The sequence below is a fragment of the Botryllus schlosseri genome, chromosome 3, assembly GCF_051294905.1.
Source record: "Botryllus schlosseri isolate E-star chromosome 3, Bs_hap1, whole genome shotgun sequence".
NCBI lineage: Eukaryota > Metazoa > Chordata > Ascidiacea > Stolidobranchia > Styelidae > Botryllus > Botryllus schlosseri.
The window spans coordinates 33749732-33764898 of NC_137238.1; the positions used below are offsets into that span (position 1 = coordinate 33749732).

Consider the following 15167-nt stretch of genomic DNA (forward strand, 5'->3'; position numbering starts at 1 on the left):
TATCTTGTGTAGTCAAACCAGCAAATAGCTGCACTGTGATGACAAAAGTGCTGGGTAGTGTGGAACAGGACCGTAACTGCCGCACCCCAAACCCCCCAATTAGGGGTGGGCGAGCTTGAAGGAGCCCAAAAGTATTTCGTGAATTAAAATAAATTGAAGTATTTTTTAAAAATTTATGCCACTTTTTCAAAAAAATTTCGCGCTGGCTGCGCGACTTAATATTGCTGAATATCTGATTATTGGTTACCTTTACCCACGAAAATACGTGGAATTTATAGAAATGGAGACTTCTGCGTCGGCCGTTACTGCGCCACGACGCACCAAGGCATATGAAGTTATAGCCTATGTGTGGCAGCCGTGCTCTATACCGCCCCTTACGTCAGTTATAGTGTCATCGCATCGTGCTTACACTTCCTCTTTGGCTTCTAGCCGCTTCGGCGGACGGACGTATAATAAAAGCTCTGCAGCAGTTGTTGAATCGTGTGTGATCAACTACAGACGGAGGTCTGTTACAATGGCGAGCACGCTAAAAACGTTACTTCATTAATTTTGGCTGCAATTCTGAAGATTCCTGGACAGTACCGGTATGCTGAAAGATGGGCGGAAATTCAATTACGGCATTGGCTATCTGAACCGATTGAAGAAGCAGTTTTGCATCAATGTGAGAAGTTTGAAGACTTGACTGATGGCTTCACTTCGTAATGACTTTCACTGGCGGAACTGATGTGAGCGCGCATGGAGGGGATGGAGCTTGTGACTCTCCCGGTCCGATGTTATGAAGAAGGGATGGAGCATGTGACTCTTCCGTTGATGTGGCGCGGCGTTGTTAGGGTTTTAGTTTAGGGAATTGTTCATTGATGTTAGTTTAGGGTTAGTGTTCTGCTAATGTGATGTGGTCATGCGGGTGTGTGCGATTTTGTTGATGATTTGGGACTTGTCGGTTTTGATGTTGCTGTTTTTTTGGCACTTCTTCGATAGTAGGTAGACATCGAAAAGTGTTCACCATGATCACCAATAATTGTTTCTCATGAACACAAATAAAAATTTAAAAACGTCAAAATGAATTGTTGTTTTTTGTGTCTTTGGAGAGACGGATATTAGGGTCGGGTTGGGGGGGGGTATTAGGATTGGGGAACGAGGGATATTAGGGCTTGGGAGGGGATGTTAGGCTCGGGGGAAATTGGGGTTATTGGAGGGGGGATATTAGGGTTTGGGAAAGAGGGATATTAAGGTTTGAGGAAAGGGGGTTGGAGGTGGGTTGGGGTCAAAGTTGGGGTTAGGTATCCCAAGATTAGGAAGGGGGATATTGGGGTTGCGGGAGGGGGGATATTAGGGTTGTGGGAGGGGGGATATTAGGGTTGCGGGAGGGGGGATATTAGGGTTGGGTGAAAGGGAGATTGGAGGTGGGTTAAACCCCGGTTAGGGGTAATCTAACTCTAACCCAACGTTGAACCTAACCCACCTCCAACCCTAATATCCCCCTCCCGCAACCCTAATATCCCCTCCCGTAACTTTAATGTCCCCCCCTCCCGCAACCCTAATATCCCCACTTCAACAACCCTAATATCCCCCCAACCCTAATATTTCCCTAACCCAGCCCTAATATCCCGCCTCCCACAACCCCTAACCCTAATATCTCCCTCCCGCAACCCTAATATCCCCCTAACCCAGCCCTAATATCCCCCCTCCCACAACCCTAATATCCCCCTCCCACAACCCTAATATCTCCCTAACCGCAACCCTAATATCCCCCTAACCCCAACCCTAATATCCCCCCTCCCACAACCCCAGTATCCCCTCCCGTAACTTAAATATCCCCCCTCCCGCAACCCTAATATCCCCCCTCCCACAACCCCCAACCCTAATATCCCCCTAACCCAGCCCTAATATCCCGCCTCCCACAACCCCTAACCCTAATATCTCCCTCTCACAACCCTAATATCCCCCTCCCAAACCCCAATATCCCCCTCCAGAACCCTATTATCCCCCTCCCGCAACCCTAATATCCCCCTCCCACCCTAATACTCCAACCCTAATCTTGGGATACCCTAAACCCAACTTTGACCCTAACCCTCTCCAAACGCAAAAACAATATATTTTGACGTTTATAAATTTTTGTTCGTGGTCATGGAAAACATTCATTGGTGATCATGGTGAACACTTTTCGATGTCTACCTACTATCGAAGAAGTGCCGTTTTTTTTATTGTATTTTGTGAGAGTGCTTTTATAGGCACTTCTCAAGTTTGGTGGGGAATAATGTGGCAGCCGTGCTCTATACCGCCCCTTACGTCAGTTATAGTGTCATCGCATAGTGCTTACACTTCCTCTTTGGCTTCTGGCCGCTTCCGCAGACGGACGTATAATAAAAGCTCTGCAGCAGTTGTTGAATCGTGTGTGATCAACTACAGACGGAGGTCTGTTACATATGTAACATGCATCTCCGAGAAGTGTCGCAGAACGATCAGCAGCGAGAAGACCTTGGTCGAGAAGGAATGCCCTTGTGGTGACCCAAAACTTCGATGTTTAATTGGCTCAATGGCTGGCGCCGAATGTTTCTGTCCTGGCGATCTGAACCCCACAGGACAAATGCCATTCCGCAGGGAAAAATTATTTGCCAGTAAAGCAATACCAATTTGATATCGTGTGTACCTTTAAGTTTGGGCGATTTCCGTATCTTTTGACATAGCAGATATAGGAGGTCACGAAATAGCATAATGTAACGAAGTCAATATACCAACGGGTCCTCCCGAACATGTTTAATTCTTATTTAGGGGTGCTACCTTTTCTGACACACCTCACTCAGCTCTACCGGTAAACTGGTTTACGTGAGCAGAGAGGGAAAAAATTTATAGCAAAATATAAGCAATTCCCGATCATATTGATCGATTCAAACACGAATTATATAATTTTTTCGCGCTTCGCGCGTTTACTCGAAGTAAGGCGACGCACAAACAGTAGTCCCAATGTAGCTGATAAGTTGCAGGGAAAATGCGTACAGGCTCAGCGGGGCTGAGGGTGTTCTGGGGGCCCAAGACCAACGTTTTTTTGGCGGGACTGACAAAGTGCTGTTACGGTCCTGGTGGGGAATGAAGGCTCGGAATAAATCTGAAGTGGGGAATGAAGAAAAAAGGTTGGGAACCACTGTTGTAGCATATCTAGAGGTCAGTCAGAGCCTCAAGAAGGCCGACTCGGAGCCGCGGTTGGGAATCACTGGTGCAGGTTCTACTGACGTATTCGTGTGAAGACTATGGATGATTAACTTCTCTCCATGTGCCAAATCACTTATCCACTGCATAAAACATTGATATAGCCTGCATGTTAAATTGATAATATGCAGTATCCAGCTCCTTACTCATCTGCGATTGGATTGGCCCCGTTTCAGAACATATATGTTTGTAGGCATATTGCAATCTATCGATAAGACCAGCGCTAAACCTATAGATCAGCGCTAGAAAGGGAGTAAGTAGCACAAAACAGCGGCTTCGTTATGCAATCGTTATATAACCATCCAGGGCTTCAGTCCACTCGTGAATACAAGCATACCATACGATACGGATGAAGCAGTGAACAATATACATTGGTTTCATTATCTACTGATTTATCAACCTTCCCTATAATTCGTCACTGACAATTACAACCATTGACTATTTACATGTTAGGAACAACCAAACTATCGATGTACACTAGTTATACATATGATGTCAAAGCGACGGAATGAGTCTACATATAGGTTCTGAAAATCTGTGCGTTTAATATTGTCCAAAATCCGATACGCGTTGACACGCGTGCATGACGACACGCGATTTTGTAACTTCCTTCTTTAATAAGTTTTCACGCGCCACCTACCGTCCATAAAGCCAATGCATCATCCTTCGATAGTCCTCGCCATGAAGTTATTTGGACTATGTCACGCTTGCCGTGTACTGGAATTCGCAATTCCAAGATGTTTATGTTAGCTGAGTTTCCTGTTTTATTTGTGATGGTGTAAGTTTTCAATTGCGATGCGAAGAGGACTACCTCTTTGCTGTACCAACACTACTAGGAGTGACAAGTCAAGTGTGAAACTGGGACATCAACAAAGGAGGGTACAGGTGCTTGCATATGCTTTCAAATGTAAGACATAGGTTCGGGCGTGACAAAGCAATATGTAGTCATGGTCGGTAATGAAGTGATTCTACATTACGTAATTACAGATTTGGATTGCCCTATTTTCACTATTTGAGTGGTTTTGCCTGTCCTTGCGCCAATTTAGGAGTTACCAACGTCTGTCAAGGAGAAATAGTTTAAAATGGATTACTAAAATATATTACGCGGTATCTATTTATTATGTCCGTGTGCATTGTGAATATACGCAATTTTGTAAGTTGTCAGTACCATCGGTTAAAGTTGATGGAACGAAACCCTTTGCGATGTTTTATAAAATCATTTTGAAGTCACTCACTTTCAATTTGTATGTGTAAATTGTTTATGGTCGTGTTTCAAAAGCACCATAAGCTAAACCTATAACTCCTACTTGAATATAATCTTAATGGTAGTATTTTCTATCACTTGGGAATTGAGATGCGTATTGAATAGTGTGGCGTGGCTTAGGAACCTGACGCGAAAAAATAAATATGTTGAGACACATCCGAACAGATATCACGCGATACCTACCGGGCGAAAGACGATTTATTACAAATAGCCTATCTCGCTGTCAAATTTTAGACGGATCAAACTTGTTTGGTGTCCTTCGAACGAATGAGAATTTGCTATTTGTCATATAGGCTCTATTATACTGCCAATAGTTGCTTAATTGAAGTTTGTTTAAAAGTCTCCTCATACAACTTCCACGAAACGAGTGGCAGGCTACTTTTTGACAGTTTCGTATAACACTTGTAACATTGTGAGGAACGCCTAAATTATACAATGAGCTGTCTGTTGAGACGCCATTCTAAAGAGTTACGTTCCATACTTCTAAATCAGCGGTTCTTACCCTTTTTTCCTGCAGGGCCCCGTTTCGGAAATTGCCTTGGTCTGGTCCTCCCTATAATTTAGGCACGGTAGTTGAAACCAAGGGGGAAGAGTTCGAAGTCTGATCGGTCTTCTCGTGTTGGTACTTCACTATTGGAGGTAACTCGAATCGCGCCCGAGGACCACCTCGACTTATTAACATTGTGATCATTGTATGTGCTGTACTCGGGATCAAATCAAGGTTGCATCGGGTACGGGCTCATACCATCTGGTCGATTAACTTTAACATGAATGTATTCCAAACAAATCAACCCACATTATATAACGTTCGTGTAAGGTTGCGGGTCACAGCACTAAACGGTATCATCCTTTATGATACGATGTAGAAATATTCTGATGATATAATTTTTCAGCTCTCAAATACAAATATATTTAGTTAATCAGTTTCACCAAAAAGCTTCAAAGCATCTTTAATGTACAAAGGGCTCTCACTCTCGCTCTTAAACTGGTGCAATGCCCCTCTTTCGTCTATTTCGACACGCTGTTCGCTGCGGAATAAAATACTTAGTTCGAAACATTTTGTGGAAAGTAACCAGACGTAGCATGATGTTATTATTTTAACGGGAAATTGGCGATCTTGAAGTGCGCGCAGTTCAGTTTACACGAATAAACCACTGCATACATGGAAACATGTTGCAAACATGGCCGACATATATTTCGCGCGTAAAGTGCGACGAAAAAGATCGAGATTTGACAGATGTTGTCGAATGTTAATTTGCAATGATGCGAAATCGGGGATATATAGAACTGTTGTTCTACTATGTCCTTACAGCACCCTCTACTGCGACTCCATTTTTCTTCAGCGAAAATTTGGGATTCAGCGAATGCTTGCAGATTGGCGTAAGTGTTCCGTGGGTTAGAGAGAGAGAGAGAGAGAGAGAGAGAGAGAGAGAGTCTTTATTTTCATCGAACCAAAATACATAACAAACGGCAGTGATGGTGGTACAGAAAATATGCGTGCACAGTATTCGTGGGTTAGTAAAGGTTAAGAACCATTGGTCTGTAATATATTACGATAGCATAGGAACTCTGTAAGTGCTTAACTAAGATTACGCACACGGACGACCATCCTATATCTGCTGTTGATACTGCCGAGATGTCCATCGAGTTATGTTATATCAATCTTGTCCCAATCTGTGGTAACTTGATACGAGGTGAGGATACGAATAACACAACACCGAGCCACACAATGCCGCCATTATGACGTAGGCAAAATCCCCGTGCATCATAGTATATCCCGCGTATTCGATAGTTCCGCTGGTATCATTATAGTACGTCGCCGGTGTATCATAGTACATTGATGCCATTACACTCAGAACAAAGCCAGCAGGCGCAGCGGCTGTCGTTATAGCTGCTACAGTGATATCCGCAATATGTTTTTTCCTAGTTGTGTTCTTCGTTAGCGAGATTCCAATTGATCCCATAGCAATGGACAATATGCCACACCATATTCCTTGTCCGACGTAGATGAATCCCTGGTGAGGTATACCTGTCATCGCTGGTATTACGAGTACCGCGATTCCGAGGGCAAGCAATAGAACTCCCAACACAATCTCTGCTATCATGAACGGGAACTTGTGATTTGCATAACATTGCACATACGGGGCGCAAGTGGGCATTGTGGAACACGAGCGAGCACTCTCCCAGGTAATGCTACACTAAATGAGGGTAATGAATAGTAATATTACGATTAATCGGATAATACACACTATGCCGTGGTGCAAGTAAAATTAAATGGTAAATACAGCGATACATAGAACTAGGGTTTTATATATCCCTGGGTAGGTTCTATACCATTACCGAGAAAACCATTACCGAGAATGGACATTACCGAGAATGCCATTACCGAGAATGGACATTACCGAGAATGGTCATTCCCGAGAATGGCCACCACCAAGAATGGACATTACCGAGAATGGCCAATGTCAAGAATATAGTCGAGAAATTTATACCTGAGCATCGATACCGAACGTGGCGACGCCGTGATGCACACACACGACCTGTACATATGCATAACATGCCTGCATTGCATATATTGCATTCTCGGTAATGTCCATTCTCGGTGGTGTCCATTCTCGGTAATGTCCATTCTCTGTGGTGTCGATTCTCGTTAATGTCCATTCTCTGTGGTGTCGATTCTCGGTAATGTCCATTCTCTGTGGTGTCGATTCTCGGTAATGTCCATTCTCGATGGTGTCCATTCTCGGTAATGGCATTCTCGGTAATGGTTTTCTCGGTATTGACCGGACACCCTCTGGGTAAATATTACAAAGTAGCATACATAGTAGCCCATAGTAAACAGCATTAGCGGCACGTAGTAGTCTACTTCTACGGCTCTACATAACATTGAAAAGTTATGCTATTCAATTATTATCAACTTTGATACATAAATCACGATGATGTGTACCTGTATCACGACAACGCTAAGATATCTCATAAACCCTCGGGGATCTCTATATTCACTATATCGCCATATGCCACGATGTGAGACTGTTGGAAATCCCATACGACTGTTTTTTTTCAAGATATTTGCTATCTTCATCATAAAATGATTGAGGATGCAATGCATATATCGCAGACAGTTACTGATCTGATCAAAGTACCCATCGCTGCTGCTAGTGAACGTACCGCTGTAAATATTTACTCTGTTTCAAGTAGACTTAGCAACATCCAAGACTTGTCAAAGCTACTTCAAGTGGAACTATAAAATGAAGATCGGGGAAGCGAGTGGCGCAGTTGGTTAAGCACCAGCGTAACGACGCCAGCAATTGCAGTGGTTCAAAGGTTAGGAGATTTCTCTAGGCTCCTCATCACCGACCTCACTGCAGTTGCAGTGCATTGTAAAGCCTAGATTGAAAGTGAGCCGTGCTACAAGTCGCAGCAAAGACCACGACGGGGACGCATGGGAGCGAAAGATTAAAGTCGTCCCCAAGGTTGCCAAAGACAAAGACATATTAACATTACAAACATTCGTGTCGTAGTGTACAGTACATAGCCTGAAAAAGGCGAGAAACACAGCTGTAAAAAGGTCAATCAATAATAATATTAATAATAATATAATAATGCTTTGCAACCCTTGCCAATTCTTCATCTACTGCAATTCTGTAATCTGACTTCTCCATGTATTGCATAGCAATAACAAATAGACTGTATTACTGAAATCTTCAAAATTTACTCCAATCTCGGTATTTTTCTATGGGGGCAGGTTGATCCTCGGATTATGTGTGTATTTACCAGTTTTACTGTGAATAAAGACTATTATAATAAAGTGAAGATCGGGAAAGTAAAGTAAAATCAATTGAGTAGAGGTAGTCAAAAACATAACCACTTGAGTAAGTAATGAGAGTAGGAAAAACCTACTTGACTTCTCGGGAAAAAGTAAACTATAAGCCCATTTCGTTGTTGAACTATAGTTGAACACCTCTGTTCCCAATCTATAACTAGATGCTGTATAGCAAGCGAAGTAAAACAGTTTTCTACCAACATAATAATCAGACTAAAAAAACTGGGAGTGAGCAATGAGCATGCCTCGATCGCTCGAAATCTTCGAACAATTGTCAGTCACCGCTCGGACATTGATCTATCTAACCAGCAGAAGAGGATAAGGTTGCTATCCTCCAGACTCACCCGAATCGAGAGGCATTGTAGACCTGACAGATATACCATGACGAAGGCAGGCGCAATCAATATAGCAACCACTGCACACAAAGACAATACTAAAACTTCCTCTTTTCACCATCGCGCCACACTGTATTACGGTACTCACATAGCTGGTCTTGCCACCGAAGATCAAAGGTCTCTACAGAGCGGATATGCGCTTCTGCAGCGTGCGAGTATACGATTTGCTTGTGGAATGCGTAAACTCATACGATCGACACTACATTCAACCAGGACGACTGTATTTGGATATATGGTCGTGTGAACGCGAACGTGAACCTCGTGACGTCACGTGACGTCATGCTGCAAATTCCATCCCTACATTTCAGTGAAATGTATGAAATGTGTGTGAATTTAATGTACAGGGCTGTTCAAAAATAACTTTTTTCCCGGATTCCAGCCATTCCAACCAGTAGAAGAGGAGTTACGTGAGTTTTTCGTTTATAAATCACGGATTATCCACCGATCTGGTCGGAATTGACTCAAATTTGTTTTGCAACGTCTTTGAAGACAGCTCAACACTTTCATGGAGTTGGCAGAAAAATTTGAAAATTTTATTTTTTTATTTTTCTATAATTAATTAAAAATTTTAATTGGATCTGCGGAGTCCTGTACTTGTTAGAATTGAACCAAATTTGGTGTGCAGCGTATTTTAGGGTAACCTGACAATTTAACAAGTGAATGGCTGGAATCTGGGAAAAAAAGTTATTTTTGAACAGCCCCGTACCTAGGGACGACTCGGGCCACATAATTCCACAATGCTGAAGTACATATTGACGTTTTAAACGTCACCAAATGTATCAACTGGGGCAATCAACTGATATAATAATTCCATAAAGTCAATATCCTCTGTCGCTTTGCCAGCAATATCGACGAGGACTTGCAGGGGAATATAAACTTACGCATTTAACGGTCTAGGCAAGACCGGACAATGTATTCGGCGTCAGAGTATTACTACGTTGTATTGAGCAGAGTGTAAAACGAGTTGCTATACTTGCTACCGATATTACCCCCTTTTAACAAGTTAAGCGCTAAATATTTCACATCAGACAACGATATCAATTTCATTGATAGGTTGAATAAGCATCATTCGCTACCTATACATGTAACGTATTTCGCTCTTGATGTCGCGTGATTGCGGGCCAAACTCACGGCAGAGAGTTACTAAATATTCACAAACGGCAAGCTGGATATTCCGAGCAAACTTTTGTAACAAAGCAAGTAAAATTTTTGATATTGTCAAGGTGCATGCTCGTTTAGTGTTGAATTTTTTATGCTTCTAGCGCCATGCATTGAGTGGCCCGCAGTAGAAATGTAGTATAAATTAACCAAAGATGTTATTATTATTATATTCTTTATTCACAGTAAAACTGGTAAATACACACATAATCCGGGGAGCAACCTGCCCCCAAAGGAAAATGGCGAGATTGGAGTAAATTTTTAAAATTTCAGTAATACATTCAAATTGTTATTCCTATGCAATACATGGAGAAGTCAGATTACAGAATTGCAGCAGATGAAGAATTGGCAAGGGTTACAGAGCAGAGGTAGAGATGATTGAAGTTGAAGAATCGAAATTACAGAAATCATGCTGTGATTCACAAGTGTAATTTTAGTCCAGTGGTGCATTCAAGGCCTTCCGAAGAATGTGCACAGTGCCCAATAATGTGATCTTTTGGATCATGTCAAATCGAACGTTACCCGGAATTTGTTGGATATGTCTCATGATTTTTTTGCTCACGACCCCTGTAGCGCCAATGACTATCGGTACAATGTTTATTTTGCATCGCCACATTTTCTCACATTCCATTTTGAGGTCTGCGTATTTGGAGTGTTTTTCTGATTCTTTTTGCAGTAGGTTGTGATCAGCTGGTACAGCCAGTTCAATGAATAAGCATTCTCTTTTCTTTTTTAGTTTGACGATTATATCCGGGCGGTTGCTCCTGATTTCGCGGTCAGTTATAACTGGTACATCCCACAGAATTTTTACTTGTTCGTTTTCTGTCACTGGTGCTGGGCTGTAATCGTACCAATTTTTTGTCGAAGTGGTGATGTTAAAATGTTTGCATAATTCAAGATGAATGTAGTGACCAATCCTATTGTGTCTCCATGTGTATTCGGTAGCTGCAAGTGCACCACAGCCGGACATGAGATGTGCTACAGTTTCATTTTGGTTGTGGCACATTCTGCATTTGCCGTCCGTGTTTTGCTTCAGAATTCAGAATTATTACTATTATTATTAAAGGTTTTTAGTGGCACTTATCACCTGTTGAGGTCTTGTGTGCCAATGACGCAAGTAAGATCAGGAAAAATTCAAGAAAAGGGCAATGAAGTGAAAATTGTAATATATGAAAAAGGTTCACAGTGCAGAACCTACTAAGGTTCGTTTGTGAACGTGAACCTCTAAATTTCCGAGGTTCACACACAGAACGCGAACGTGAACCTCTCGTTCACAGCATCCCTAGTTATTACGTACGAACCGCAACCATAATTCAGGTTGGCTGTTTGTCCGTCTGTCGAGAAATCGACAAACGTTACTCACGAAGCTGCGGATGCTGTATCGTTACTATTATTAAATGTGCGGCGATCTACCGAGAAAACCAGGCTATATCCCGGAACCACTTTTGCGCGGACAACTGATCCAAGTCCTACAATACTGTATGTAGCCTCGGATTGCACATGTCGCAATATAACGGGCTTCACGATATAATTATTAAGATGATATTGCGTGGAAAACGAATATACAATGTCCAAGACGACAAATATATTTCCCAAAACTCTTCAATGCTAAATTACACAACACATCATACATGCTACATGCATCATGCATCTACGATGGTACTGACATGGGTGGTTTGTTCTAATTCTTGGTATGCCATCGTTTACATAAGGTGTAGCCTAATATTCTAGCTAGGGTCTTGCAATACAATCTCATCACTTATATATTGGTCATCATCGTCCAATGTTCAGTGGCTCTCAGGGATATCTATTCTAGTGGTTCTCAACTTTTTTGACCTCGCGGACCAGTAGAACTTCAAAATCAATGTTGCGGACCGGTGAACCTCCCAAAATCAAAATTAAGCCTAATTTAATTAGCCTACAACAAATGCATGCAATTCAAATGCAATATGGAAAACTTCATTTAATGCTGCCCTTTTAACCTTAGATATTTATACATGGCTCCGTTATGGATAACTAACATACACGAATCTATAGTTCCGTATATGTTTCTGCAAGGCGAAACTCGCGAAGTCATCTGAAAGTTCACTAACTTGATTGTGATTGTTCAATGTCGTTTGAAAGGTATGCGACTTGGATATTTATTGTAGCTTATATTTTTGTACTGCCAATGACGCTTAATTGCACCGTCGGACTTTAACGAAGTTCGTTTAAAAGTATCCGAGTCTTTCCCGTATTACGTGTCCGAAACTAGTAGTAGCCTACACTATTAAACAGTTTTTTACAAGAAATTGCACGATTGCACCGTTGCAACGTATACGCCCAAGTAGACCTTGAGCTTTCTGTTAGAATACCATCCAGAATTTAGTTACAAACTTCTAAATGTCTCTAATTAATGGACATTGACAGGACAAGAAATTCCAACTGTTATCCTTTTGTTATTGACATAAAAAATTCTGATATATTTGGGGTGCCGGGGGGAATCTTATTCCGTAGCTGCCGACTTGTCGCACGGACAAATTCTAGGCTTTTTATAAGTCACTGCTTACACGAATGAGTTGTTTCCGATTTGAACCAATGAAAAAACTATTCTCTTGGGCTTCGTATAGATACAATGTACTCACTACCCATGTTAAATGCGACTACCGTGATTACAATTAACGTCAATGGTAATCACACACCAAAATTATATAAGAATAAGAGAGTCGATCATTAGGGAATAGGGAGAAATCCGCCTATCAATCGTGAGACATCTTACAACAGACTCCTGTCCTCTTGTCTGGGCGTGAGATGCTGCCAGTGTTGCTAGAGTAGGGGTGTCAAACTCAAATTCCGTCGCGGGCCGGATTATAGTCGGTGATTTTATTATATCTCGTGTCCTTGAATTTTACTTGAAAACTTTATTATTGGAAGCATATATAGATAATTATCATACTAGTATATATAATATATATTGCACCACGGGCCATAATGGATTTATTCTATCAACCAGCAACACCTTTATTCACGAACAATGCAATTGACCAAAATAAGATGATTGGCTGGTTGAACACAGTTTATGAACCTCTAAAACTGTGGCGTCAACGACGATAAAATTTGGCACTTGGCATATTTCTATGCTCACCTCGCTTTGGCCGTGGTCTGGCGGTATCCTGGCGCATGCGTTGTGAAGAACACAAGTGATTTAACTGTAACCACAGACGTTGGAATGTATTTCTTTATTATTAAATCGCCCTTCGTAATTCTCTGGAGTCTGGGGACATTTTGAGTTGGAAGTGACACAGCAGTGCAACCACAGAAATTTGAATATATCTTTGTGTACCAAATATATTCTCCATGTAAGCTGCCTATATATCGGTTCCGCATTGGCGTTTTCGCTTCTGTGAATGACTACTTTTTGTTCAATTTTCCCATAAAACCCTGAACTCAGTGTGCAATTTTTTCCTTCTCGAAATGGGATGTCAATGTCGCCGAGCTGTTCTTAATCGCCGAGCTGTTAGTCGCCACAAGAGTGGAATCACAACACTGCAGTCGTATGCTTATAATGTGGCCATGGACATTGCAGATGCTCGACATTTGCTGTCTTTAGGGGTTTATCAATGGAAGTGTCTACTATAAAAAACAGAACTTGAACATTTGTAACACATCTGCTGAATTAATCTACTCAGAATTGCTTCGCGGGCCGTATGTTTGACATCGCTGCGCTAGATTGTCGATAGAAGGTATTACTCCCACTTGATCTGAATGAGATTCTTGTGCGCGACTCGCACCCGCATGACCGCAAAGTCTGCAACCAATGCCTACCGCCATGGCGGTAGCAAAACTAGCCATAATAACACAGTGTGTCACGATCCTCACCACAACGCTAAGTGGACAAATTAGACGTCGCAGGAATGGTTCGCATGAATTTGTCATGACAGAATTTGTGGTCGCAGAAAGAAATCACGTTTGTTCGGGCTGTGTGACCCGTGGCATCTACCAAGTATGAAAATTGGCCCGATGCAATTTGAACCTTACATAGATTAAGTTCCTGAAATAGAACAAAAGCCTAGGGACAGACGATACAACCTTTCGCGAAGTCATGTAGGGAAGCACCTTTTGTGTTGGAGACCCGTAGAAACAAATATCAATAGGCTTTGTTTCTATATCATGTCGCTGAAGTCAATTCAAAACAAAAGAGCTCGTTTCATTTGTAGTTAGTAGCCTATACTTTAGCTTCGAGTGCCAAAATATAGCGATATTATAGTTCAGGTCACGTTATATGGAATCTCGCCTATCCATAATATCAGTACAGTATTCGGCAAGCTATATAGGTGACAAGGTATTATCTGAGGCTTTCTGAGGTTGCTGTTGGCCTGTAGTCAGCATCGATAGCTAGAATATATAGGTCTACTGGTTATGGATAATGTGATATCACATGTCGTTTCTATAAGTATTTTTCAAGTGATGAACTTTATTACGGTCCGAATTGCGACGATTCCCAACTGCGCTAAATACCTTGCCAATCTTTGACCTTCATTGCCACGGTGGCTACAGAGACGTTAATTAGAGCGGCAGGAAGAATCAGCAAAATGGAAATAAAGGATTAGTATAGCCTAAGCAGAAGGAAATATAATATATGTCACACACCATCTCCGATTTTATATAAGAATGATGATAGGAATTATCATTTTTTAAATATCCGGAAGCCTATTTCGCACTGAGTGTGCAATGTATATTGCCTCTTTTATACGCGGTTATACATTTTTTACTATATTTGTTACTATATTTGTGGGTCAAAGGTTGGAGTTTGATTAATTGACTTTACCGAGTCGTTTACGTTTTTCCAATGCATTGGATAGATAAAAGTGGTAATAATATAATAACTGGGATATTATTATATTTCTTCATTCTCACATTGTAGTGAATAAATTACCTCTATCCAAGTATATATCTACACTTTCTCGGAAGGTAAATTGAAATGGGATGTTGCTGCGGAAAAGGTATGATATATTGGTATAGAGTTGATGTAATCGCCAATTTCATGACGCTAGATAACCTGCTTAGAAGGATAATATTAAAGAAAATGCGAGAAAGTCAATTGATTGTACTGTAGCTCAGGCTATTGTGCATGGAGCGTGCCAAGTTAAGATATACCTTGAAAGTAAAACAATCAACCCTTTTATGTCTTTCACATAATGTGATAATGTGATACCATTGTTGATATACAATGATCTTTCCAATTCTCTACTAGTTGCTGACGATTACCCCTGACGAGCGTCAGCCGAAAATATTCGGGTTCATTTCAATATGAATATACCAGCATGCAATTGTATATTCA

At 41.5% G+C, this 15167-nt stretch overlaps 3 protein-coding genes across 3 annotated transcripts in view; 1 reads left to right on the forward strand and 2 right to left on the reverse strand.

The window, feature by feature from the left end:
- Positions 1 to 15167, reverse strand: part of LOC145435103 (kelch repeat and BTB domain-containing protein 3-like) — a 273848-nt gene that overhangs the window by 87909 nt on the left and 170772 nt on the right. The window lies entirely within an intron of this gene.
- LOC145435126 (uncharacterized) overlaps positions 13813 to 15167 on the reverse strand; it is a 114203-nt gene continuing 112848 nt past the window's right edge. Inside the window, exon 5 of the transcript XR_013913713.1 lies at positions 13813 to 13822. The gene's annotated coding sequence lies outside the window, so the exon portion shown is untranslated. The remainder of the gene's footprint in view (positions 13823 to 15167) is intronic.
- LOC145435098 (choline transporter-like protein 2) overlaps positions 14715 to 15167 on the forward strand; it is a 35432-nt gene continuing 34979 nt past the window's right edge. The window contains exon 1 of the mRNA XM_080312370.1: positions 14715 to 14829. Within this exon, the coding sequence (XP_080168496.1) occupies positions 14808 to 14829 (22 nt within the window). The 5' untranslated portion in view covers positions 14715 to 14807. The remainder of the gene's footprint in view (positions 14830 to 15167) is intronic.